This window comes from Dermacentor variabilis, unplaced genomic scaffold (assembly GCF_050947875.1).
Source record: "Dermacentor variabilis isolate Ectoservices unplaced genomic scaffold, ASM5094787v1 scaffold_12, whole genome shotgun sequence".
Taxonomy (NCBI): Eukaryota; Metazoa; Arthropoda; class Arachnida; order Ixodida; family Ixodidae; genus Dermacentor; species Dermacentor variabilis.
This window is the reverse complement of record NW_027460280.1, coordinates 7,053,625-7,081,392: the sequence shown is the minus strand read 5'-3', so window position 1 is coordinate 7,081,392 and position 27,768 is coordinate 7,053,625. Positions and strand designations below refer to the sequence as shown.

Here is a 27,768-nt window from a genome sequence, read left to right as displayed (position 1 = left end):
CAGTCATGGGAAAGTTCTCTGCAACGTTCCGTGCTCTAGACCAAGTCGTCGAAGCGACAGTTTACGTCGTAAAAGGGACACATCGATCGCTTCTGAGCTACAAGACAGCCTCTGATCTCAAGCTCATCACAATACTTCAGCTGGTCACAGAGCACAGTAGTGTTGACGCAAAGAAAGAGTTTCCAAAGCTGTTTGGCAAGGTCGGTCGGCTCAAGAACTTTCAAGTGAAGCTGAACATCTCACAAGACGTCCAACCAGTCGTACGACAACACCGTCGCATTCCTTTCCAGATGAGAAAAGCGCTAGAGACCGAGCTCACACGCCTGGAGGGGCTAGACATCATCGAGAAAGTAATCGGACCAACACCTTGGGTGTCCCCGATCGTCATTGTTCCCAAACGCCGTGATCCCAACGCAGTCAGAATGTGTGTCGACATGCGAGAATCCAACGTGGTCATTGTTAGAGAAAGACACGTCATGCCCACAGCAGAAGATGTTATCAGCATTCTGAACGGAGCCGCCTACTTTTCAAAGTTGGACCTGAAAGAGGGCTACCATCAGCTCGAGCTTGCTGAAGAATCCAGGGTGATAACAACGTTCTCTACACACTGTGGTGTGAGGAGATACAAAAGACTATTGTTTGGTGTCAATGCCGCCGCAGAGATTTTTCAAGATGCCATAAGGCAAGTACTCCCGGATGAGGACGGAATCATCAATGTTAGTGACGACATCCTCATCTCTGGACGCACCATAACAGAGTACGACCGAAGACTGCGTCTAGTGTTGAAGCACCTGGAAGATGCCGGGCTGACTCTGAATGAAAACAAGTGCGTCCTAGGCACCAACAAGCTGAAATTCTTTGGACACGTGTTCTCATCTGCAGGAGTCAGTGTGGACCCAGAAAAGGTTAAAGCAGTAGCCAGAATGACAGCACCAAAGACCCCAACCGAGGTTAGAAGCCTCCTTGGCATGGTAAACTATTGCTCTAGATTCATTCCTCGCTTAGCCCAAATGGTGGATCCATTGAGGAAGCTCACACATGCCGGCACAGAATTCTGCTGGAACGAAGAGCACCAGAAGGCCCTAGATGACGTGTAGAAAGAAATATCTCGAATGCGCACCCTAGCATACTTTGACGACACAAAAGAGACCCACGTCATCAGTGATGCTGGACCAGAAGGTATAGCGGGAGTGCTGGCTCAAGAAGATCCAAGCGACAAAAGCCGCAGCATTCTGACGTACTTCAGCAGAGCATTGACACCAACGGAGAGGAGATATCCCCACATCGACCGTGAAATGTTGGCCATAGTGGCAGCTATTGAACACTTTCACATCTACCTCGCAGGGGGAATGTTCACGGTGAAGACAGACCACCTGCCTTTGGTGTCTATCATTCGAAAGCCCAGCATAAAGCTCTCAGCAAGGCTTGAACGACTGAGCCTGAGGTTACAGCATTACACCTTCGAGATTGAACACATTGCAGGGAGAACACTACCTGTGAAGGCATGCACCACCTACCGACAGTGTCGTCCCCAGTGAAGAAGCAAGTGGGATAGAAGAGTATGTCTCCTTCATCGTGGAATCAGCTGTTCCACAGGCACTGACTTTGCAAGAAATCGAGAAAACATACGCAGAAGATGCTCAGATGCAGCTTTTGATCAAGGCTCTGCGAACGAACAACCCAAAGACTTGTGACGACATGTGGAAAAGCGACAGGCTGAAACCATTTGCTCAAATCAAGGACGAGCTCACAGTTGCCGAAAACGACATTGTGCTAAGAGGGACGAGACTGATAATTCCTGAACAAGCACAGGCTCAAGTCATTCGTCTAGCACACAGAGGTCACCAAGGAGTGGTGAAGACCAAACAATTGATTAGAGAAAAAGTGGTTTCCGGGGATTGACAAGAAAGTAGAGGTGGCTATAAAAGACTGTGAAGCATGCCAGAAAACCGTGGTTGAAAACAAGACATCACCGCTAATCCTGACACCACTTCCAAATGGACCATGGCAGTCTGTGGCAGCAGACTTTGCTGGCCCCCTACCTGGCAACAAGTACGTTCTAGTGGTTGTCGACGAGTACTGGCGTTTTCCTCTGACAGCAGCACTTTCCTCGCTAAGTTCAAAATCTGTGACGGAGAAACTAAGCGAAAAGTTTTCAGTACACGGAATGCCACAGACACTAAAGACAGACAATGGACCTCCCTTCTTCGGGAAGGAGTTTGCAGAGTTCATGAAATCTTGTGGAATTCACCATCATTGCGTCACTCCTCTGTGGCCTCAAGCCAATGGAGAGGCCGAAAGATTCATGAGAAACGTTAAAAAGCTGGTGAAGAGTGCTGGTGCTGAGCAGAGAGACTGGCAAGCAGAGCTAAACGAATTCCTTCTAAGCTACAGGGCGACACCTCACTCAACAACAGGTTTCACGCCTGCTGAACTGCTGTTTGGACGAAAGATCAAAACGAAGCTTCCTGGAGTTCCAGAGAAGCGCATGCATACGGAGCTGGCAGAAACAGATCTAAAGAAGAAGCAACAAATGAAGGACTACGCTCATGACAGAAAACACGCTGTGCCACACACAATTCAAATGGGAGACGCGGTACTCCTTAAGCGACACTCGCCTCTCTCCCATGAGACGGCCTACGAGCCTGTTCCCTACAGGGTGACGAGAATTCAAGGGAAAGCTGTAACTGCAGAGCGAGACCGCAGGAGGGTTTTAAGAAATGCGTCGTTCTTCAAACGTATCAAAATAGGTCAGCAGCGTAGTCCAGCACTCGAAGACTGGGACGACTGCATCACTCCAATAGGTGTAACCCAGAGTGACAACACAGGGTTTAGATCCTCTTCACTTGGAAACAACAAAGCATCCCAACCGAATGCACGGCGAAACCTGGACCGTCAAGCCCGCAATACCCAGCCGAAGGTTTTTTCAGATTTCATCGTCGGCCAAGTGCAGGCTGAATAAAAGTCTGGGGGGATGTAGCATCGTCAACAAAAGCCAACCAACAAGCAGCTCCCCCTATGCGCATTAAAGAAAAATCCTGGTGCGACAACTGGGCTGAGTGGGAGAGGGCCACGCGAAGCGCGGGGCTCGACACGGTGTGGAATAAACGTTCCTTTGAGTTTTACTCGAGTCCAGTCTTCTTATCTGGAATAGAGATAACTCCCGCACCGGGAGCAGACACTACAAGCTCCACTACCAAGAAGTGAGCTCTTTAGCCCCTAGGTTTTTCGCTTTTTTGCACATTCTAATGAATTTCGTCAGCACCCCACAAAATGTTCTTCGTGTTCGTCTACCAAGTAAAAGCACGCGTAACAAATTCCTTTTCTCACACCTCTTCCCCTCTTACCCCTTCACGCCCCTACTGGGGAACGTTGGCGATACCCTATACACTGCCATTGATGAGGGCAGTGATGCCAGGAATGCAGCCTGAATAACCCTACTACCAATGAGTAAGCTCTTTAGCCCCCATGTTTTCCCCTTTTTTGCACATTGTAATGAATTTCATCACAAAACAGAAAATGGTCTCCGTGTTTGTCTACCAAGTAAAAGCACTCGTAACAAATTTCTTTTCTCACGCCTCTCCCCCTCTGACCCCTTGACACCCCTATTCGGGAACGTGTCAGATACCTAAACACTACCATTGATGAGAGGAGTGACGCCAGGAATGCACCGTGAATAACCCCACTACCAACGAGTAAGCCCTTTAGGCCCAAGATTTTCCCTTTTTTGCACATTCCAATGAATATCATGAGAAACCAGAAAATGGTCTTCGTGTTCGTCTACCAAGTAAAACTACGCGTAACAAATACTTTTTCATACGCCTCTCCCCCTCTGACCCCTTGACAGCCCTACTGGGGAACGTGTCAGATACCCAAACACTACCATTGATGAGAGGAGTGACGCAGGAATGCACCGTGAATAACCAAACTACCAACGAGTAACCTCTTTAGCCCGCAGATTTTTCCCTTTTTTGCACATTCTAATGAATTTCGTCAGCACCCCACAAAATGTTGTTCGTGTTCGTCTACCAAGTAAAAGCACGCGTAACAAATTCCTTTTCTCACTCCTCTTCCCCTCTGACCCCTTCACACCCCTACTGGGGAACAGTATAGATACCCTATACACTGCCATTGATGAGAGGAGTGAAGCCAGGAATGCACCCTGAATAACCCTATTACCAATGAGTAAGCTCTTTAGCCCCCATGTTTTCCCCTTTTTTGCACATTCTAATGAATTTCATCAGAATCCAGAAAATGGTCTCCGTGTTCGTCTACCAAGTAAAACCACGCGTAACAAATTCCTTTTCTCACGCCTCTTCCCCTCTGACCCCCTGACACCCCTACTGGGGAACGTGTCAGTCACCTAAACACCACCATTGATAAGAGGAGTGACGCCAGGGATGCACCGTGAATAACCCCACTACCAACGAGTAGGCTCTTTAGCCCCCAAGTTTTCCCTTTTTTGCACATTCTAATAAATTTCGTCAGCACACCACAAAATGGTCTTCGTGTTCGTCTACCAAGTAAAAGCACGCGTAACAAATTCATTTTCTCACTCCTCTGCCCCTCTGACCCCTTCACACCCCTACTGGGGAACGTTTGCGATACCCTATACACTGCCATTGATGAGGGCAGTGACGCCAGGAATGCACCCTGAATAACCCTGCTACCAATGAGTAAGCTCTTTAGCCCCCATGTTTTCCCCTTTTTTTTGCACATTCTAATGAATTTCATCAGAAACCAGAAAATGGTCTCCGTGTTTGTCTACCAAGTAAAAGCACTCGTAACAAATTTCTTTTCTCACGCCTCTCCCCCTGTGACCCCTTGACACCCCTATTCGGGAAGGTGTCAGATACCTAAACACTACCATTGATGAGAGGAGTGACGCCAGGAATGCACCGTGAATAACCTCACTAGCAAGGACTAACCTCTTTAGCCCCCAGGTTTTCCGCTTTTTTGCACATTCTAATGAATTCCATCAGAAACCAGAAAATGGTCTCCGTGTTCGTCTACCAAGTAAAACTACGCGTAACAAATAGTTTTTCTTAAGCCTCTCCCCCTCTGACCCCTTGACAGCCCTACTGGGAAACGTGTCAGATACTTAAACACCACAATTGATGAGGGGAGTGACGCCAGGAATGCACCGTGAATAAACCGACTACTAACGAGTAAGCTCTTAAGCATCCAGGTTTTTCCTTTTTTTTTTGCTCATCCTAATGAATTTCATCAGCACACCACAAAATGGTCTGCGTGTTTGTCTACGAAGCAAAGGCACGCGTAACAAATTCCTTTTCTCTCGCCTCTCCCCCTCTGACCCCTTGACAGCCCTACTGGGGAACGTGTCAGATACCTAAACACTACCATTGATGATAGGAGTGACGCCAGGATTGCACCGTGAATAACCCCACTACCAACGAGTAGTCTCTTTAGCCCCCAGGTTTTCCGCTTTTTTGCACATTCTAATGAATTTCGTCAGCACCCCACAAAATGGTGTTCGTGTTCGTCTACGAAGTAAAAGCACGCGTAAGAAGTTTCTTTTCTCACTCCTCTTCCCCTCTGATCAATTGACACCCCTACCGGGGAACGTTTCAGATACCTAAACACTACCATTGATGATAGGAGTGACGCCAGGATTGCACCGTGAATAACCCCACTAGCAAGGAGTATCCTCTTTAGCCCCCAGGTTTTCCGGTTTTTTGCACATTTTAATGAATTTCGTCAGCACCCCAGAAAATGGTGTTCGTGTTCGTCTACGAAGTAAAAGCACGCGTAACAAGTTTCTTTTCTCACTCCTCTTCCCCTCTGATCAATTGACACCCTTAATCGGGAACGTGTCAGATACCCTAACACTACCATTGATGAGGGAAGTGACGCCAGGAATGCACAGTGAATTACCTCACTACCATCGAGTAAGCCCTTTAGGCCCAAGATTTTCCCTTTTTGCACATTCTAATTAATATCATGAGAAACCAGAACATGGTCTTCGTGTTCGTCTGCCAAGCAAAACTACGCGTGACAAATTCCTTTCCTCACTCCTCTTCCCCTCTGACCCATTGACACCCCTACCGGTGAACGTGTCAGATACCTAAACACTACCATTGATGAGAGGAGTGACGCACTGCCTTCGGAATCAGGACATATTTTCAAAGTACGCTATCTGAAGGATCGGCCCAAGATAGTAGCTAGAAACACAAACTCCTGATACGGAAAAGGGGAAGCAGCTCCCTAAGATCGTCTTTGTTCCTCTCAGGAAGCCGTTCTGATATGTTCTCTAACCGAAATGTACGCCAATGAATTCCTCAGTGTATCCGCTTTCAGTACATTATCCCCGCCTCTGTTCACACACACTACGTGGTTTTCTCGCGAGTGTTGTGTTCACTGACCTCCATAGTAGACGGCCGCTGCAGCGCCCAGCGTCACGCAAAGCGCCGCCAGGGAGGCGCAGAGGCAGCCGGGAAGCGCGCTGCGCCGTCGCTGGGTGAACTTGATCCGGTGCGCGTGCTGCAATGCCAACCACGTGTTCTGGTCAGGGCGAGCTTCAATGTATGAAATCATTTTCAAGTAGCTTTGCTTTTGAGAGCACGTTGAATAAAAGTTGGAAAGTGATTCATCCTGCAGTTGACGACAAAGCCTTTCTGACCACGTTGTGGGTGACGTAGGGGCGGAGTCGCTGCACACCGCCGCATCAACCCTATTTGACTGCGCGATTTTCGGGATCGGCCCACATTATGAGGCACGCCGTTCTACAGGAAAAGCGTCCGTGGCGTTATGGTTTCAGGATTGGAATTCTGTGCTACAAGTCCACTTTTACAATTCTGCTATGGGACTATTGAATTTATTTATTCATTTATTTATTTATTTATTTATTTATTTATTTATTTATTTATAAAGTAAACCATTGGCATCCATAGCACGGTTCAGCGTTGAGCTTGGGCTTCTAGAACGGTGTTCAAAGCATACGCGGGTGCGACATCTTGGCGTGTCGCAGCACTTAAGACGACTCCTCCTGGATAGAAGTAACACCGCGCTGTCAGCTACGAAACGTCTGACAACGTTGCTATGCTAAAGAGCGCCACCACTTATTGCACAATCTACGGGATCGCCCGTCGAAACAAGCTAGAAACACACGCTCGGTACTGAAAAGTGGTGGTAACTCGCTAAATGAGATTTTGTCTTTAATAAAGGTAGCGCTGTCTATCCTGAGGACAACGAACGCGAAAGACGTATGAAATGAGGTAACGAGAACACGACACAATAGCACCAGCCAGCACGCAATAGGAGTCAGCACTACCGAACCAAAGGAGCGAGACCGCTGAGAGGTCGACCGACGTAGCTCCGCCATGCTTTCCAAGAACTGACGACCAAAATTTACCGAGCGCAATGTAGCCACGGAAGCTTCCGTTCACATTTTCATGTCACTAAAAAGAACAGTCATGTTTTCAAGTGAAGATTGGTTGCCTGCTGAAACTTTCAAAAGAAAAAAATTCGAGGACGCCTAAGCACTTTATATGAGTGGTGAATGCGAAAGCATTAATGCCCAATTGAACGCCACTGAGCAATCCGAGTTTTCCGCTGCGAGTAATGTGCCATAGCGATACATGCTGCGCGAGCCAGCATGCACCAGCAGCCTGCGGTGGCCGCATGCCACCGACGTCCTGCTCGACGAGAAAGCGGTCACCAAGGCTGCAGGCAGCAGCTAAGCCTAGCGGGAGCGAGGTCTCCGAGACGGGGGCAGGTCATGCCGACGAACACCCGACTCGTCACGTATTCGTCGAGGCGGCGATGCTTCAGACCGTCGAGGCGCGCTCGTGGCGTCGCAACCAATTTACGTGCCGCTGCTACAGACGCCGGCTTTTTCACTCAATGGGTCTTTTGATGCCAGCGCATCAATAAATTGCGAAACTTCAGCGGGCTCATTGAACTGCGACATTAAAGCCACCTCTCCGTAGTACAAGCAATTTTATTTTCTGGATCCGGGAACATGCGATTGCTCGCGAAACTGTGACACGATGAAATTCGGTTATCAGAGAGCGTCGAAAATGAGGGCGTCGCCGTGCCCCTCGAGGCAGCTGACGTCAGCCAGCGCGTTGCGGCTCCTCGCACCTTTTACGTCGAACGAATTGGCCATTGGTTGGCTTTTCACATGATACCTATGAAGCTATGCTTTGCGAGAATCCGAAAATATTGAGCTACTCAAAAATATTGCGATTACGGCCGAGTATACTCGGCCGTAATCGCAATATTTTTGAGCTGATAGGTTATTTATTGTCACGCCAATAGTTCCCCGCTGCAGACGCGGACGAATGACGGCTATACACCGTTTTTTCATGGGCGCGACCATATTGCTACGCAGTGGCGCCACCTATGGGCAGTCGGCATGCTGGCTTGGACGAGTGCTTCGTTTTGCATGGCAAGTATACGTTCGGCGATAGTTTCTGGCTTTCGCGTTCGCATGGTCTATTTATCATGACGTGCATCTTTTACGCACTAAATGATTTTTTTAGACCTACTGAAGTGGTTTAAGTCGGTGTGGCCGGACTTTCTGCTGGCATTGAGGCGGACGGAGCACGCAGCGCGATGTGTGCGCACGCATATTTGAGCCTAGAATCAGCCTCGGAGATAAATTGGGTATTTCTGAATGTTCCATTCACTAATGCGACATTATTGCAGTATTAGCCTCTAGTTCTAAGGTGCGGTTTAGGAGAAACAAAACATACGCGACAATCGTAACCGCGTGGTTACCGTTCTGCTACGATAGGAGCTGTGCTGTTATACTTTGGCAAGCGTTCGAACTGTTCGCTGCAGGTTACATTGCGTGACTACTTGGTTCGATGTATGAGGTGTCCACCCATGAATAAAATCTTTTTGGTTAGTATTAGCAGCATACCTTACAGTCTGAATTAAGCTTGTCCAGAAAAGCGACCGTTTACGAACTGCGCGAGCGTCGTGGTGGGTGCTGGATTGCAGATATCTTTGTTCTATATAGCGCATGGTCCCAGCATACGGTATCAGCGGTTATATATCTATAAACCTTGTGCGGCGTTACTATGCGAGGTCGTATTGCGGTGTTAGCTCGTTTTCTCTTGCTTTTTCGATAAAGAGGATGATAACCGAATTTCTTTTTCGGTTGTGTTCGTTCCCTTCTCTACGACGTACTCACACGTATTACGGAAATTTTGTGCTCAAAAATTGCCATCGCATTCTTTTTATGCGATCCCTCTCATATATTATGGCTGTATACAGGCCAAAAAGGCAATGTCGAAGCACACACATGTATATGTATAATGCTTGTTCACCAACCGCAGTGATCGCTGTGTTGAGCAGCGCCATCAGCCTCATGCAGGAAGGCTAGTGTAGATATATAGTAATTTCAAGACTACTAGATTTCAAATGCGCGAGAACGATGCCGGTGTATCACAAATATTTGATAGCGCCTGCCGCTTAGATGTTTCGTGGTTGCCTTAGGTTGGCCGTGCACGAATGCGCTCTTACGTTTTACTCCCTACGCCAAGCGATCAGACAGTGAGCTGATTTACCATTTAATGCTGGTAATACAGAGACACCAGTTTTGTTTGTTGAATTAAAACCGATATAAGCAAAATAGTGCACAACATATACAGACACCGCGGCTGATTATGTGCGTCACATTTTTGGGCACCCAACACACAAGACATATTTCTGCCTACTGTAGTTACCGATGCACCGAAAGGCTTGCCTGACGACCTTATATGAACGGACATGGCATAAATTTCCCAAAGTAAAATCTAAAACTTTCCGAAATCGTTCCGCCGCACGCGACAGCAATGCTTTCAGGCAAGGATCTCCCGAGAGGAGGAGAGGCTCGCCGCGCGTCCCATCCTCCTCGCCCGACGAAAAGGTCTACGGACGCCACAGTAGAAATGTCGTATCCCTGTCAATGACTCTTCAGTGGATAGCCGTACGGTTATGGGTTGTATGTACCCGACAACAGCAAACTTGAAAAATCACTATCACTAGTCACTGTCCGTATTTGTCGTATTGTTCACCTAATAGCTTTTTTTATTGACACTTTAATCCTGCCCAACAACGACTCAGAAAATAAAGGCAATCACATAAAAAGTTCTTTGTAATTACTAGAAACTCAGATTTCACAGTTCCTAATTATGGCAGTTCAATCACCCTTTAAGTTACCTTTCATTTGATATCCATTTAGTTCAAATTTGTAAATAGTCGAGAACACTGAAATGAATAACATCCCTCGTGATGACAAATATTTCGACCCTACCTTCTCACGCGACACCTGGCACGCCAAAGCAGCAGCAGGCGCCCCCTTTCGCCCGCTCACCTCCGTCAAGGCGAACTCGTGGCGTGGTGTCGCAGCCAATTGGAATTTAGGTGCCCTTAAGCTGCTACAGACGACACACACCGCCTTTTTCGCTAAATGGGCCATTTAACGCTTTCGGATCAAAAACTGTACTGATGTGTACAGGAATTACTTCGCAAGATCCTGCTCAAAATAAATACGGTACGTAAGAAGCTCTAATGATTCAACTGGGATCAGTCGAAACGTTCCAACGAAAACTTCATACACAGTGGGCGTTCTTTACAGATTTTTAATAAAACGGCTATGAGCGTAGCGAGTTTGGCATTTTTTTTTGTTAGCAGAAGAGTGGCGAGAAAATACGGACCTACTTTGACGCTAACAACACAAACTTCAAAAGACAAATTTGACAGCAGCGGCAGAGGCACATGGACCTGTAGTCCCAACTTTCTTTTTCGTCATTTCCCAGAAAGAAAGCTCGGAACCTATCTGACGTCACACCTTGTCTTATCTTTTCTGTTCTTGTGCTCCTGGCAGCTGCATGGCAAATGAAGGAATTTGGCAACAGTGGCGGTGGCAGAAGGACATGTACGCTGTCTTCAATGTATTAGCTTCATTTCTCTGACGGAAAGCTAAAAGGGCATCTGAAGCAATGCTTTGGCTGAGCTTTCCTCTGCTCGTGCAGTAAAACACGCTGTGGGGCTAGTTCGTGCATAGCTTTCAAAAGATGAAGCGCCAAAAGTGACGGCACACAGGAAGTCTGTATTCCTTGCTGTGTGCCGTCACTTTTGGCGCTTCATCTTTTGAAAGCTCTGCTCGCGCTTTTGGCGGCTCAGGTGGGCTTGATGGCTGTGCCGCAGAAAAGACCGCTCTTCCTGACGATGCAGGTGACTCGTCGCATTCCAGCCTAGCCTGACGACTGCACCGTCGGGTCCGTTCTGACTCCCTCCGATTAATCGCAGCTACGATGAAGTTGTGGCTGGCTACGTCAACATCAACGTCACCGCTGCCCCTGACATGACGCCACGGATCTACCTAACCCTTGCTGCCACCTGGATTGCCCCATCACAGTCGACATCACGGTCTTCATCAATTATAAAACAGTACCCGTCAACGACACTTCGTGGGCTTGGTGGCTGTGCCACATAAAATACCACTAATTCAGTCTTCCTGACAATACAGGCTAGTAAACAGTATAGCCTCTTTTCAAAGAAAACTAGTAATTACTTCTTAGTGCAGCTACCAAGCCCACAGTGTCTGAGTGATATCGCCACTGGTTATGTGTTCCCTTCTACTGTTATTATCCGATGATACTGAACCTAACCCTGGTCCCGATTCCAACGCCATTCTTGCCGAACTGCAGAAAATTTCCGCTGGCCAAACTCGGCTCATCACCGAGGATGGCGAAAAAAGCCAGCTCCGAACGACAGACAACACCATTTTCCATTTGAATGAGAGAATGACCGAACTCGAGAATCCCTTATAACCCATAAAAGAGCTTGATTCCGTCCAAACTAGCGCCACCCAAACAGCCTCCTACCTCTCTGCTGTAGAAGCGCACTTGGACGACGCCAAAAATCGATCGCGACAGAATCATCTAATATTTGAGGGCGTTCAAGACACTAATACGACCGAAATATATGCCGAAACTGAAAATATTGTCGCAACGTCAAAAACAGGGGTCGCAGGGAGCAATTCAGGGGGCACAGCGGCGGGTCACCTTTTTAATACCGAGCGCAACTGCAACTTCTTCTTCACGGCGCCTTGACACATACGCTCATGCACACTCGCCTTGTCCTCTTCTTCATCGGAGTACGAGCGCGGCACTTGCGCCCCTCCGAAGATGGTCGCACTGCGCAACTCGATCGGGACAACGGGACAGAGTACAACAGGTCAGAGTCACCCATACAGACAAAAAACAAGAACAAAAACAAAAGTTATGTCGAGAGGTACGGCTTCATTCATACCACATGCAACACTTCAGGTAAGTGCTTGCGGCGACTGGGGCTATTCTCACTGTCGGGAACGACCTCGTAATTCACGTCGCTCAGGCGGCGGACCACTCTGTGCGGCCCAAAGTACCGAATCAGGAGCTTTTCGGAGAGTCCACAGCGGTGTATGGGCAAGCAGACCCATACTTTGTCGCCGTGAGTGTAGCAAACGAACCTTTGTCGAAGGTCGCACCGTTTCGCATCATGGTCTTGCTGATTGCAGATACGTACGCGGACAAGCTGTCTCGCGGCAAGCTGTTCATCGTGGCATGCTTTTAGTATTTCTTTTCGAAGTGATGCCGGTACGACAAGCAGGTACGTGCAGCCACTGGCAGAAAGGTTCTTATAGAGAACGTCGTTCCCGAGAAAAAACGACGGCTGTCCTCTGGGATAAAGTCGCGGAACGTCTTTACTTCGGCCTTCCAAGAAATTATTGAGTGGGAGCAGCTCTGGGTGAAATGGTGATGGCGTCGACGACGCCCAAAAACGCAGCGTCTACGTCCACGTCTTCGGCACCAGCGGACTCGACGGGTGTCCGCGAGAGGCAGTCAGCATCGGTGTGCCTCTTCCCTGATTTGTGAATTATGGTCATGTCGGATTCCTGAAGCCTCCAGCGCGCCAGACGGTCAGATGGATCTTTCAGGTTATTCAGCCAACAGATACCGCGCCAGTGCTACGATGTACAAGAGGACAACGCGAGAAGGCGTGAGAGTTTTGTCAAGGCGTAGTGAAGAAGTTGCAGTTGCGCTCGGTATAAAAAAGGCGACCCGCCGCTGTGCCTCCTCTGAATAGTGCTCTACGACCCCTGTTTTTGACGTAGCGACAACATAATCATTCGTCAATGCCAGGATCGCCTTAACATAAAAATCGACCCTAAAGAAAACGAACGCGCTCATCGTCTTGGACTCCATTCTGATAACCGTCGCAGCCCAATAATGGCTAAATTCACGTTCTAAAAAACTAAATACGCTATTCGTAAAAATTCCCGGAAACTGAAGAACACATCGGTAAAGACGTCTCTCCTCCTATCCAAACCTCACGCAGTCATCTTGTATCATTCGTCAAATGAAAAGGTGTTCAATTTTCACTTCACTACAAGATACTACACATCGGTACAAAACGCTTCGTGTAAGATAGCTCATCGCAGAAGGTTAGGGCAGTATCAGCGGTCACCTTTCATAAAATGATCCTATAGCAGTCCAGGTGCCTCAGCAAGCAACCCTCTTTCGTTCTGTCTAACCTTCACTAAGCATCATGATCATCATTATCAGCCTGTTTTATATCCACTGAAGGACGAAGGCCTGAGATCTCCAATTACCCCTGTCCGGCGCCAACCGAGTCCAACTAGCGCCTTCACTCGAAGCATTATGCCGAAACTAGAACTTGCGTCTAGCACAGTCACGTCATCTAACAACAATGCCCTGATATTAACCTAAACCTGTCTTACCAACAATATCACTCACTCTGAAGCTGTTGCCGACTTGCCAAATTTTTCTTTTACCGAAACAATCGCACATGTTCTCGAATGGGAGAGGTATTGATTGCTGCTGGTCTTATGTTAATCCATCAGCATCCCATACAAATTGGAGATAATGTGGCGCCGGTGCCGTAATTCACCACACTCCGTTCTATTCGGCATGTGTTACCCGAAAATTTTCTCATGAGCTTAACAGCATGCTAAATCAACTTGCGACATAATTCCCGAGCGCACATATTCTTCTCTTCCGTGATCTTACCAACCCCAGAAATATATCGAAACAACCGATCTCGCTAAGAACTAATGAGCTCAGCGTGCAGGTATGTTCTAGATGATAGAAATGTAACCTTAAGCAACTAGTAAGCCGCCCAATACCCATTGCATGCAACTCCACAACATTTTCGACCTAATACTGAGCACTCATACTGACAGTTTATGATCCACTGGCTGCTCAGAGCCCACTAGAAACCACAAAGTTGTTCAAGCCCATTCCTCCTTCCGCGCCGACCACCATGATGTACCAAATAAAATAATCATTTTGCATGACAAAAGTAACTTCGACGCCGATATTCACGAACTGAGCAATGTTTTCCCACACTTCAAAGACAATTTTAAGGCGAGATAGGTTAGCGACAGTTCGTTGATATTTAAGACTATACTACAGGACCTAAAACAAAGATTAATCCCCAGAATAAAGTTTCGAAAAACCGTTCTAAACTTTCTTTCTTATTGTTTCTGTTTGCAATGCTCCAAGAGGAGATAACAGCTTGCAATTCTAGATGCTTTATAACTTGTACCAAAAGTTTCGGTAAGAGACTAAGAGACGAGAAATGCTGACCTTGTTCGCACTGGTTTGTCTGGTTGTTCAGAGTGAATAACATGGAAACGGCGGAAAGGAAACAAGGCACCTTGCGAGCAGCGGTGCTGCGACGTGAGCACTGTACTCCTAATTCACTTTGCTTCATTTCCCTGGTGGAAAGCTTTGAAGGTATATCACGTAACGCTTTTGCCTGAACTTCGCTCTGCTCTGCTCAGTGGTGATCAAGCTGAGCGGCAAACAACGCACTTTGGCTGCAGCGTTTGTGAGACATGAGCCGCGTAGTCATAACTCACTTTTCTTCATTTCCCTGGTCGAATGCTAGGAAGCTATCTCAAGTAACGCTTTTGCCTGAACTTTGCTTTGCTCCGATCTGTCATTGTCGCGGCTGAGCGGAAAACAACAGATTTTGTCAGACGGTGGTAGACATCAACCGCGTAATCCTAACACAATTTTCTTTATTTCCCTATTGGAAAGTTTGGAAGCTACCTCAACTAAGACCCTTCCCTGAACTTTGTTTTGTTTTACTTGTGATCCTCGTCGCTGAATGACAAACAACGCATTTTGGCGGCAGCGATTCTACACATCAACCGCGTAGTCCTAGCAAACTTTTCTTCATTTCCCAAATGGAAAGCTTGGAAGTATCTCAAGTTACACTCTAGCCTGAACTTTGCTATGTTTTGCATGTGATTCTCGTGGCACAGCGACAAACAACAGATTTTGGCGGCAGCAAATCCACACATACGCCGCGTAGTCCTAACAACCTTTTCTTCATTTCCCTAACGGGAAGCTTGGAAGTTATCTCAACTAACGCCCTTCCCTGAACATTGCTCTCTTTTACTTGTGATCCTCATGGCTGAGCAACAAACAACGCATTTTGGCGGCAGCGATTGTAGACATAAACCGCGTAGTCCTAAAACACATTTCTTCATTTCCCTAATGCAAAGCTTGCAAGCTATCTCAAGTTACGCTCTAGCCTTAACTTTGCTATGTTTTCCTTGTGATCCTCGCTGCTGAGCCACAAACAACGAATTTGGCGGCAGCGATTGTAGACATCAACCGCGAAATCCTAACACAATTTTCTTTATTTCCCTATTGGAAAGCTTGGAAGCTACCTCAACTAAGACCCTTCCCTGAACTTTGCTCTGTTTTACTTGTGATCCTCGTCGCTGAATGACAAACAACGCATTTTGGCGGCAGCGATTGTACACATCAACCGCGTAGTCCTAACAAACTTTTCTTCATTTCCCTAATGGAAAGCTTGCAAGCTATCTCAAGTTACGCCCTTGCCTGAACTTTGATATGTTTTGCTTGTGATCCTCTTGGCACAGCGACAAACAACAGATTTTGGCGGCAGCAAATGCAGACATACACCGCGTAGTCCTAACAACCTTTTCTTCATTTCCCTAACGGGAAGCTTGGAAGTTATCTCAACTAACACCCTTCCCTGAACTTTGCTCTGTTTTACTTGTCATACTCGTAGCTGAGCGACAAACAATGAATTTGGGCGGCAGCGATTGCAGACATCAACCGCGTAATCCTAACAAACTTTCTTCATTTCCGTAATGGAAACCTTGGAAGCTATCAGAAGTTACCCACTTGACTCAACTTTGCTATGTTTTGCTTGTGATCCTCGCGGCTGAGCGCCAAACAAAGCATTTTTGCGGCAGCGGTGGTATACATCAACCACGTTGTCCTAACACACTTTTCTGCATTTCCCTGAGTGTAAGCTTGGAAGCTATCTTTGGAAGCTATCACAACTAACACCCTTCCCTGAACTTTCCTCTGTTTTACTTGCGATCCTCGCGGCTGAGCGCCAAACAACGAATTTGGGCGGCAGCGGTGGTATACATCAACCACGTGGTCCTAACACACTTTTCTTTATTTCCCTAAGTGAACGCTTGGAAGCTATCTCAAGTAACGCACTTGTCTCAACTTTGCCATGTTTTGCTTGTGATCCTCGCGGCTGAGCGCCAAACAACGCATTTTGGCGGCAGCGGTGGTATACATAACCGCGTGGTCCTAACACACTTTTCTTCATTTCCCTAATGGAAACCTTGGAAGCTGCCTTAAGTTACGCACTTGTCTTCACTTTGCTATGTTTTGCTTGTGATCCTCGCGGCTGAGCACCAAACAACGCATTTTGGCGGCAGCGGTGGTATACATCAACCACGTGGTCCTAACACACTTTTCTTCATTTCCCTAAGTGAATGCTTGGAAGCTATCTCAAGTTACGCACTTGTCTTAACTTTGCTACGTTTTGCTTGTGATCATCGCGGCTGAGCCCCAAACAACGCATTTTGGCGGAAGTGGTGGCATACATCAAACAGGTAGTTCTAACAGACTTTTTTTCATTTCCTTAAGTGAAAGCTTCGAGGCTGCCTCAAGTTAGGCACTTGTCTCAACTTTGCTATGTTTTGCTTGTGATCCTCACGGCTGAGCGCCAAACAAGGCATTTCGGCGGCAGCGGTGGTATACATCAACCACGTAGTCCTAACACCCATTTCTTCTTTTCCCTAAGTGAAAGCTTGGAAGCTACCTCAACTAACGCCCTTCCCTGAACTTTGCTCTGTTTTACTTGTCATCCTCGTGGCTGGGCGACAAACAACGAATTTGGGCGGCAGCGATTGCAGACATCAACCGCCTAATCCTAACAAACTTTTCTTCATTTCCCTAATGGAAACCTTGGAAGCTATCTCAACTAACGCCCTACCCTGAACTTTGCTCTGTTTTACTTTTATTTTTCGTGGCTGATCGACAAACTACGCATTTTGGCGGCAGCGATAGTAGACACCAACCGCGTAGGCCTAACACACTTTTCTTTATTTCCCTTAGTGAAAGCTTGGAGGCTACCTCAAGCTACGCACTTGCCTGAACTTTGCTCTGTTTTGCTTGTGATCCTCGCGGCTGAGCGGCAAACAACGCTTTATGGCGGCAGCACTGGTAGACCTCAACTGCGTAGTCCTAACACACTTTTCTTTTCCCTGATGGAAAGCTTGGAAGCTGACTCAAGTAACGCAATTGTCTCAACTTTGCTATGTTTTGCTTGTGATCCTCGCGGCTGAGCGCCAAACAAAGCATTTTTGCGGCAGCAGTGGTATACATCAAACACGTAGTCCTAACACACTATTCTTCATTTCCTGGAGTGAAAGCTTGGAAGCTATCTTTGGAAGCTATCACAACTAACACCCTTCCCTGAACTTCCTCTGTTTTACTAGTGATCCTCGCGGCTGAGCGCCAAACAACGAATTTGGGCGGCAGCTGTGGTATACATCAACCACGTGGTCCTAATAAACTTTTCTTCATTTCCCTAAGTGAACGCCTGGAAGCTATCTGAGCGGCCAACAACGCATTCTCGCAGCAGCGGTGGTTCCATCGACGACGTAGTCGTAACACACTTTTCTTCATTTCCCTAAGTGAAAGCTTGAAGCTACCTCAAGTTCCGCACTTGCCTGAACTTTGCTATGCTGTGCTTGTGATCCTCGCGGCTGAGCACCAAACAACGCATTTTGGTGGCAGCGGTGGTACACATCAACCGCGTAACTTCGCAGCGGTCGCAACGGCGACAGTGCAACTTCGGCTCCGGCCGACGGCACTTAATCTACGCAACCGTCTCCGCCTACAGCCCCGACCTACGTCGCCGTCTCCCCCCTTCGTGGTCCTGGTGTTCTCAACGGAGTGGGCAGTCCTGATGTTGACTACTGGCTCCGCTTCTACGAACGTGTCAGCACCAGTCACAGGTGGGATCCGACTATTATGCTTGCGAACGTTCTTTTCTACCTCGACGGAGCTCCACTTGCATGGTCCAGACTCACGAAGAGGAGATCTCGAGCTGGGATCTCTTCAAAGAGAAGCTCCGCCATGTCTTTGGCAATCCCTTCGGTCACCAAGTCAATGCCAAGAAAGCCCTTGCCACACGTGTACAGACGTCGACCGAGTCCAACAAGTCGTACATTCTCGACGTCTTGGCCCTTTGTGCCATGGCAGACCCGCCATGTCTGAGGACAATAAGGTTAATCACGTCCTTAAAGGCATTGCTGACGACGCCTTCAATTTACTGGTGTTTAGGAACGTCACCAGCATCGATACCATCCTCAAGGAGTGCCGCCGTCTCGAGAAAGCTAAAAGCCGCCGGGTATCCCATCACATCACCCGACTTCCCAACACAGCTGCTACGTCATCCTGTGACGACCTCTTCCACCAGGCGTCATGATGTGACAACTTGACCCGCATCATTCGTCGTGAGGTCGAAGCGGCACAATCGGCGGCCCCTTCATTCACGTTACCTGATCATTCTCCGCTGACAATCTCCTTGATCCAGGCCGTCGTCCGTCAAGAGTTGTCCAACGTCGGCTTGCAATCCATTCGTTCCATACGCTCTGAACCTCTTTCTCAACGCACGTCCCCACCGCGTTCTTCTTACTCCTCTTACGGACAGCGCAACCCCTCCGAATGGCCAACCGTGGACAACAAGCCGATCTGTTTTAACTGCCGACGCCTTGGACATGTCGTTCGCCACTGCCGCAGCCGCTGGGCTTCTCCGATACGCTATCCTCCTGATTACCTACCTCGCCCCTATAGCGCGTCCTATTCCTTCGCCCCTTCTACGCCCGCTCCATCATCTGACCCTGCGACACCTTTGACACGACGCCGCTACCCCGGCTCGCCTTCTCCCTCCCGTCGTCAATCTCGTTCGCCCCCGTCACGCCGTGCTCCTTCTCCGACCTACTTGCCGCACCCCCGACCGGAAAACTAGACAGTGCAGCTTCTGGAGGTGAAGCTGCAAAGACGACATTGGCTCAATATCCTCGCTTCACCTTATCCACGAACAAGAATCTTTTGGACGTTCTCGTCGACAATGTTCCTGTGTGCGCGTTGATTGACACCTGGGCGCATGTGTCCATTATGAGTGCTGCTCTTCGCGGTCGGCTCAAGAAAGTTCTGACGCCCGCCCCGAACCGATTTGTACATGTCGCCGACGGAGGGACTGTCGCTATTGTTGGCATGTGCTCTGCCCGACTCACCATTGCTGAGAGAAACACCGTCGTTCTCTTCACCGTCATCGAGCATTGCCCTCACGAGCTCATTCTCGGTCTGGATTTCCTTCCCAATCATTCGGCCCTCATTGACTGTTCGGCCGGCTCACTTCGCCTTGACTTGCCTCTTCTTGCCGACCCTGTGGACCCGCCTCCAAGCCGTTTGAGCTGCATGGATTTTATTCGCCTACCGCCTCAATCTGTGACGCACATCGAATTGTTGTCCTCACCAGCTGTACCTGACGGCAATTACGTGGTCAGACCAATTCCGGCAGTTATACTTACACATGGTGTTACCGTGCCGCACACTGTGCTGACAATTACTGGCAACCGCACCTGCCTTCCCCTTGTCAATTTCGCGCTAACCGCGCAAGTTCTGCCTCAGGGGATTTCATTGGCTATAATCGCTTTACACGACGATGAGATCGAGCCATTCACAGTGGAAGATCGTCACAGCTCAGCCCATACCGTGACGTCATCGCACGCTACTGATGTCGACATTGAGAAGATGATTTCCTCTGACCTTACACCTGTTCAAGCTGGAGCCCTTTGCCGCGTTCTTGACGGCTATCGCGACATCTTTTACTTTGGCAATCGACCCTTGGTCAAACGTCCGTCGTGACCCATCGCATAAACACTGGCGATACGAACCCTATTTACCGACGTCTATATAGTGTTTCTGCGTCCGAACGAGCTGTTATCCAACACGAAGTGAAAAAGATGCTTGGAAAGGACATTATCGAGCCTTCCTGTAGTCCCTGGGCTTCTCCCGTCGTACTTGTCAAAAAGAAGCATGGAACGTGGCGTTTTTGTGTAGATTATCGCCACCTGAACAAAACCACAAAAAGGACGTCTACCCTTTGCCACGTATTGATGACCCTCTAGACTGCTTGTACGGTGCCACCTATTTTTCTTCTATCGACTTGCGGTCCGGCTACTGGCAGATATCCGTCGACGACATGGACCGAGAGAAGACTGCATTTATTACCCCTGACGGCCTTTATCAGTTCAAGGTGACGCATTTCGGTCTCTAAACCGCGCCCGCATCCGTCGAACGAATGATGTACTTTTTGCATCAGGGGTTCAAGTGGTCCACCTGTTTGCGCTATCTGGACGACGTCATCGTTTATTCGGTCACATTTGACACGCATCTCGACCGTCTTTCAGCGATTCTTGACGTGTTCCGCCGCGCCGGTCTCCAGTTGAATTCGTCAAAATGTCACTTCGCTCGCCGCCAAATCACCGTCCTTGGACACCTCGTGGACGCCAGAGGCGTGCGACCTGATCGGACGAAATTCGCGACGTTACGAACTTTCCTGTTCCGAAGTCTACTAGGGACGTTCGTATTCTCGTAGGGCTGTGCTCTTATTTCAGGCGCTTTGTGAAGGCTTTTGCGACAATCGCACGTCCTCTTACCGACCTCTTGAAGAAAGACGCCCCATTTTCTTGGGGACCTGACCATACCGCATCTTTTTCGGAGCTCACTACTCTCCTTATAACGCCTCCAATTCTGGCCCACTTTGACGCGTCTGCCTCAATGGAAGTTCGTACTGATGCCAGTGGTCGCGGCATAGGAGCAGTGTTAGCACAACGCCTGCGTGGACATGATCGCGTTATAGCCTATGCCAGCCGACTTCTATCACCCGCTGAGTGCAATTATACAATCACAGAGCGCGAGTGACTCGCCCTTGTGTGGGCTGTTGCGAAGTTTCGTCCATACTTGTACGGACGCCCCTTCTGTGTAATCACTGATCACCACGCGCTCTGCTGGCTATCCTCGCTCAAGGACCCCACGGGACGACTTCCTCGCTAGGCGTTACGCCTGCAAGAATATACCTTCTCCGTGGTATATAAGACGGGACGCTTGCACCAGGATGCCGATTGTTTGTCCCGCTACCCCGTCGACGAACCGACTGATGCGGACGCCATCGCTTGCGTTTTCTGTGTCCCAGTTGCTTGAAATCGGCAACGAGCAACGCCGCAAACCTTCATTACGAGCCCTCATCGACCACCTGGCGTCAACGCCTGGCAACGCCTCTCTCCGGATGTTTCTCCTTAAGGAGGGGACATTATACCGCCGCAATCTCGATCCACACGGCCTTGACCTTCTGCCCGTAATTCAATCACACCTGCGTTCGACTGTTCTCCAACAACTTCACGACGCTCCCTTGGCTGTACACTTGGGCGTCTCGCGCAAATACGACCGTGGTCGCCGTCGATTCTCTTGGCCGGGTCTCGCCCGCTCCGTGCGGCGCTACGTTGCCGCTTGTGAGCCCTGTCAGCGCCGCAAGAAGCCCTCCACACCTCCAGCTGGCTGCCTCCAGCCGATCGACATCCCACCGGAACCCTTTTTCCGTGTTGGTCTAGACCTTCTTGGACCATTTCCTCTTTCTGGCTCCGGAAATAAATGGGTCGCCGTCGCTACTGCTTATGCTACGCGGTACGCAATCACCAGAGCACTTCCGACAAGTTGTGCTACTGACGTTGCTGACTTTCTGCTCTATGACATCATTTTAGCGCACGGTGCTACGCGCCAATTACTCACTGACCGTGGCCGCAGCTTTCTGTCGGCAGTCGTCGAGGACATCCTCCGCTCCTGCTCGACAAAGCAAAGTTCAGCACGTCCTACCACCCGCAGACCAACGGCCTCACGGAGCGCCTCAACCGGACCATCACCGACATGCTTTCAAAGTACCTTGCGACCGACCACCACGACTGGGATCTTCACTTACCATATGTCACGTTCGCGTATAATTCATCGCGTCACGACACCGCCGGCTATTCATCATTCTATCTCCTATATGGCCGAGAACCCGCGTTGCCCTTAGACACTTTGTTGCCCTCGGCCACACGTTCAACCACTGAATACGTCCGCGACGCGATCGCACACGCCGACCACGCGCGCCAGCTCGCCCGCACCCGTCTCGAGGCCTCACAGGAGCATCAGAGACGCCTCTATGATTGCCACCATCGCGACGTGCACTTTACTCCGGGTTCTGTGGTGCTTCTCTGGTCACCCATTCGACGTGTGGGCCTTCCGAAAAGCTGCTGTCGCGCTACACTGGCCCATACCGTGTGGTGCGACAATTGACCGATGTCACGTATGAAGTCATCCCCGCCGACCTGTCAGCGTCATCGTCGGTTGCAAGTGACATCGTTCACGTGGCGAGACTAAAGCCATACCAGACACCTTTCACCGCGGATGTGTAGATTAAGCACCGGGACGGTGCTTCTACTTCCGGGAGTGATGCTACGGAACAGCCACCACAGTGAGGCTGCACTGAGGAGGAACAAGACGACGTGGCCCCCGCTTGATATAGTGCCGCCCATTTTGGCCTTCCGTTAGCTTCCCTGTAGATAAAGTGTATATAGAATTGGGCTCCAGCTACACGTAACAATATAAAAAATACTATATATATATATATATATATATATATATATATATATATATATATATATATATATATATATATATATAGGTTGTACAGGATCGCACACTGACAGCGCGTGATGGCGCGGCAGCTCACGGGCATTCGATGCGTTTCGCCCCGGTTGTCCGGTTGTCTTTGTGGTTCTAGAGCTGCGCTGGCATTGCCCAAGAACAGGATGTATCGGCATGGTGCAGAATCGCAGAGTGGGGGTGCTCCATTCTATTCCAACTCTACTCCTTCAGAGCTGTGGTTTATGTAATTCCAGTTGTGTTAACTTGTAGCAATTCTGGCAGTTGGACCATTCCCACTCTTTGAGTGGTCAAGCTAATCTACTCCAATCCTCCAATTCCAGTAAATAAAACGCGTCCTGTATAATTAGTTACTACTTGCTCCCCGATGCTGCCATGGCGTAGATGAAGAGCATCCGCCTCGCGTACAAAAGGACCGTGGTTCAAATACCAGTGCCGCGCAATTTTCCTAAAGAAAGCCTTTGGAGCTATGCAAAGCGGGAAAAAAATCCGCGTGTTGATAAAATTGTATAAACAGGCCTGGAGTACAACCTGACCCCGGTAACCAGAACCGGTAACGCACTCCCTCACCAAACAAGATTGGCCCCACCCTGGTGCAGTACTTGGCCACAACCTCCTATATGAATACAACAATCAAACCCAGGCCCTCAGTCCCCAGCAGCTGCAACGCAACTGACCATGGCGGCGGTCAGACCTGTGACGCAGCAGAGGGTGCTAAGAATCTCTGGATCTGCAAAGGACGCCATTCTAATCTGAACCTGGCAACGTTTAACACTAGAATGTTATCTAGTGAGGCGAGTCTAGCAGTGTTATTGGAGGAATTAGAGGGTAGTAAATAGGATATAACAGGGCTCAGTGAGGTTAGGAGGACAAAAGAAGCATATACAGTGCTAAAAAGCGGGCACGTACTGTTCTACCGGGGCTTAGCGGAGAGACGAGAACTAGGAGTCGGATTCCTGATTAATAAGGATATAGCTGATACCATACAGGAATTCAATAGCATTAGCGAGAGGGTGGCAGGTCTTATTGTGAAACTTAATAAGAGGTTCAAATTGAAGGTCTTACAGGTCTACGCGTCTACATCCAGTCTTGATGACCAGCAAGTCGAAAGCTTCTATGGAGACGTGGGATCGGCGATAGGTAAAGTCAAACAAAATAAACTATATTGATGGGCGACTTCAATGTCAGGGTAGGCAAGAGGCAGGCTGGAGACAAGTCAGTGCAGGAATATGGCATAGGTTCTAGGAATAGCAGGGGAGAGCTGTTAGTAGATTTTGCAGAACGGAATAATTTGCGGATAATGAATACCTTCTGCCACAAGCGGGATAACCGAAAGTGGACATGGAGGAGCCCGAATGGCGGGACTATAAATGAAATAGACCTCATACTCTGCGCTAACCCTGACACCACACAAGATATGGACGTGCTCGGCAAGGTGCGCTGCTGTGACCATAGGATGGTAAGAACTCGCATTAGCCTAGACTTGGGGAGGGAACGAAAGAAATTTGTACATAAGAAGCCAATCAATGAGTTAGCGGTAAGAGGGAAACTAGAAGAACTCCGGATCAAGCTACAAAATAGGTATTCGGCATTAACTCTGGAAGAGGGCCTTAATGTGGAAGCAATGAACGACAATCATTGGGCATCATAAAGGAGTGTGCAGTAGAAGTCAGTGGTAACTTCGTTAGACAGGGTGATACCGGTAAGCTATCGCAGGATACGAAAGATCTGATTAAGAAACGCCAATCTATGACTCCCTCTAGCCCTACAGCTAGAATAGAACTGGCAGAACTTTCCAAGTTAATCAACAAGCGTAAGACAGTTGACATAAGGAAGTATAATATGGATAGAATTAAGCATACTCTCAAGAACAGAGGAAGCCTAAAAGCAGTGAAGAAGAAACTAGGAATAAGCAAGAATCAGATGTATGCGTTAAGAGACAAAGCCGACAATGTCATTACTAATATGGATAAGATAGTTCAAGTGGATCAGGAGTTTTATGGAGATTTCTACAGTACCCACGGCACCCACGACGATAATGGAAGAGGGAATAGTCTAGAGGAAATTGACTTCTCAGAAGTAACGCCAGAAGAAGTAAAGAAAGCCTTTGGAGCTATGCAAAGCGGGAAGGCAGCTGGGGAGGATCAGGCAACAACAGATTTCTTGAAGAATGGTGGGCAGATCATTCTAGAAAAACTGGCCACCCTATATACACAATGCCTCATGACCGCGAGCGTACTGGAATCTTGGAAGAAAGCCAACATAATCTTAATTCATGAGAAAGGCGACGCCAAGGACTTGAAAAATTATAGAACGATCAGCTTACTGTCCTTTGCCTACAAAGTATTTACTATGGTAATCGCAAATAAAATCAGGAACACCTTAGACTTCTGTCAACTAAAGGGCCAGGCAGGATTTCGTAAAGGCTGCTCAACAATAGACCATATTCACACTATCAATCAGGTGATAGAGAAATGTGCAGAATATAACCAAGCCTTATATATAGCTTTGATTACGAGAAAGCGTTTGATTCAGTCGAAACTTCAGCCGTCATGCAGGCATTACGGAATCAGGCTGCAGACGAGCCGTATGCAAGAATAATGAAAGATATCTATAGCGGCTCCACAGTCACCGTAGTCCTCAATGAAAATCCACAAGATCCCAATAAAGAAGGGCGTCAGTCAGGCAGGTACAATTTCTCCAATGCTATTGACATCGTGTTTACAGGAGGTATTCAGACACCTGGAGTGCAAAGAATTGGGGATAAAAGTTAATGGAGAATACCTTAGTAACTTGGGATTCGCTGATGATATTGCCTTGCTTAGTAACTCAGGAGACCGATTGCAGGGAAGGTTTATTGACCTGGAGAGGCAAAGTAGAAGGGTGGGTCTAAAAATTAATCTGCAGAAAACTAAAGTAATGTTTAGCATTCTCGGAAGAGAACAGCAGTTTACGATTGGTAGCGATGCACTGGAAGTAGTAAGGGAATACATCTACTTAGGGCAGCTAGTGACCACGGATCCGGATCATGAGATTGAAATAATCAGATGAATAAGAATGGGCTGGGGTGCGTTTGGCAGGCATTCTCAGATCATGAACCGCAGGTTGCCATTATCCCTCAAGAGAAAAGTGTATAACAGCTGTGTCTTACCAGTACTCACGTACTGGGCAGAACCCTGGAGGCTTACGAAAAGGACTCTACTTAAAATGAAGACGACGCATCGAGCTATGGAAAGAATGATGCGTGTAACGTTACGGGATAAGAAAAGAGCAGATTGGGTCAGGGAACAAACGCGAGTAAATGACATCTTAGTTAGAATCAAGAAAAAGAAATGTGCATGGTCAGGTCATGTAATGAGGAGGGAAGATAACCGATGGTCGTTAAGGGTTACGGACTGGATTCCAAGAGACGGGAAGTGTAGCAGTGGGCGGCAGAAAGTTAGTTGGGTGGATGAGATTAAGAAGTTTTCAGGGACAACATGGCCACAATTACCACATAACCGGAGTAGTTGGAGAAGTGTGGGAGAGGCCTTTGCACTGCAGTCGGCGTAGCCAGGCTGATGAAGAAGAAGAAGATGATGATGATGATCTAATGCTGGTCATAATCTACTATAATTTGCACCATATATGATCCTTGTCATCACAAGTTTTCTTATGGTCCTACAATTTACTCCCGCTGTGTACAATCAAAATCTCTGCCAAAGACAACAGCAAGAGTACGATTGGAAACTGCAGAATTCTCCACCTGCGGAGGTGGCTGCCTAATTGCAGTATAAGATGCTTTGTGTGCTGGCATTTATATCTAAATCTAAACTGCTCTGCAAGCGTACAAAATAGGCTTTGGGACACTTGTACCACAAGAAGAGAGACTAGAATGACTGTTGCCTGTGACATATGGCACATACCCATGACGGGGGATCGATTAGGATTCTTCACGAATACAACATCAAATAGCTTGATATTCCTACTAACTTGATAGTACATAATACTGATATGTAACAAAAATAAACAACAAAGTAACTGAAAAGCGAGCAGGTCAACTATGATTGAGCCACAAGAGGAAAGATGGAAATATTTGTGTTAATTGTATGAAAAAAATGTGCTTATCATCTTCCCAGCAGCAACAGTATGATAATGCGCAAACTAGCAGTACTCTTCACGCACACCCCAGCCTGCTCACACCATTTTCTACAAGATTTGAAGCCCAACAGGCAAAAGGGGCCGCTGTCAAGTTTCTTTTTCGGCTGAATACCTTGAACATAAGAGGAGAAAGTTATTCTATTCCATATCCTCACGTGAAACACAGCAATACTGTTACAAGCCATTTCCGCACATTGAAAAAGTCATCAGCAATGTGGTGAAGACAATTGAAGCACTCATGTTCTTATTTCTGTTGCAATACAAACTTACACTTGCTCATATGAAGGTGCATGTGTCAACTTCAACATTCTAGAATACTGAATGACACCATGTACTGTTATGAGGCACATGGAACAGACATTCCAAGGAAGTGAAATATTTGTAATCCAGTACGGAAAGTAGGAATTAACTGTTGGTGTCGAAAGAATGTGTCCAGTCAGAAGGGCAATGCGCTAAATACAAAAAAGAACCTTCAAGCCTACTATGCAATGCTTTTGCCAAACTATCCAAAACTTCAACGTGTGCAAGTCCACAATGACCAGGAAAA

The 27,768-nt window shown here is 48.0% G+C and overlaps 1 protein-coding gene across 2 annotated transcripts in view; it reads right to left on the bottom strand.

The window, feature by feature from the left end:
• The window catches only part of LOC142566308 (uncharacterized), a 951,081-nt gene that overhangs the window by 722,481 nt on the left and 200,832 nt on the right, over positions 1 to 27,768 (bottom strand). For both annotated transcript variants that reach the window (XM_075677216.1, XM_075677215.1), the window contains exon 2: positions 6,384 to 6,501. In XM_075677216.1, coding sequence (XP_075533331.1) covers positions 6,384 to 6,501 — 118 coding nt within the window. The remainder of the gene's footprint in view (positions 1 to 6,383; positions 6,502 to 27,768) is intronic.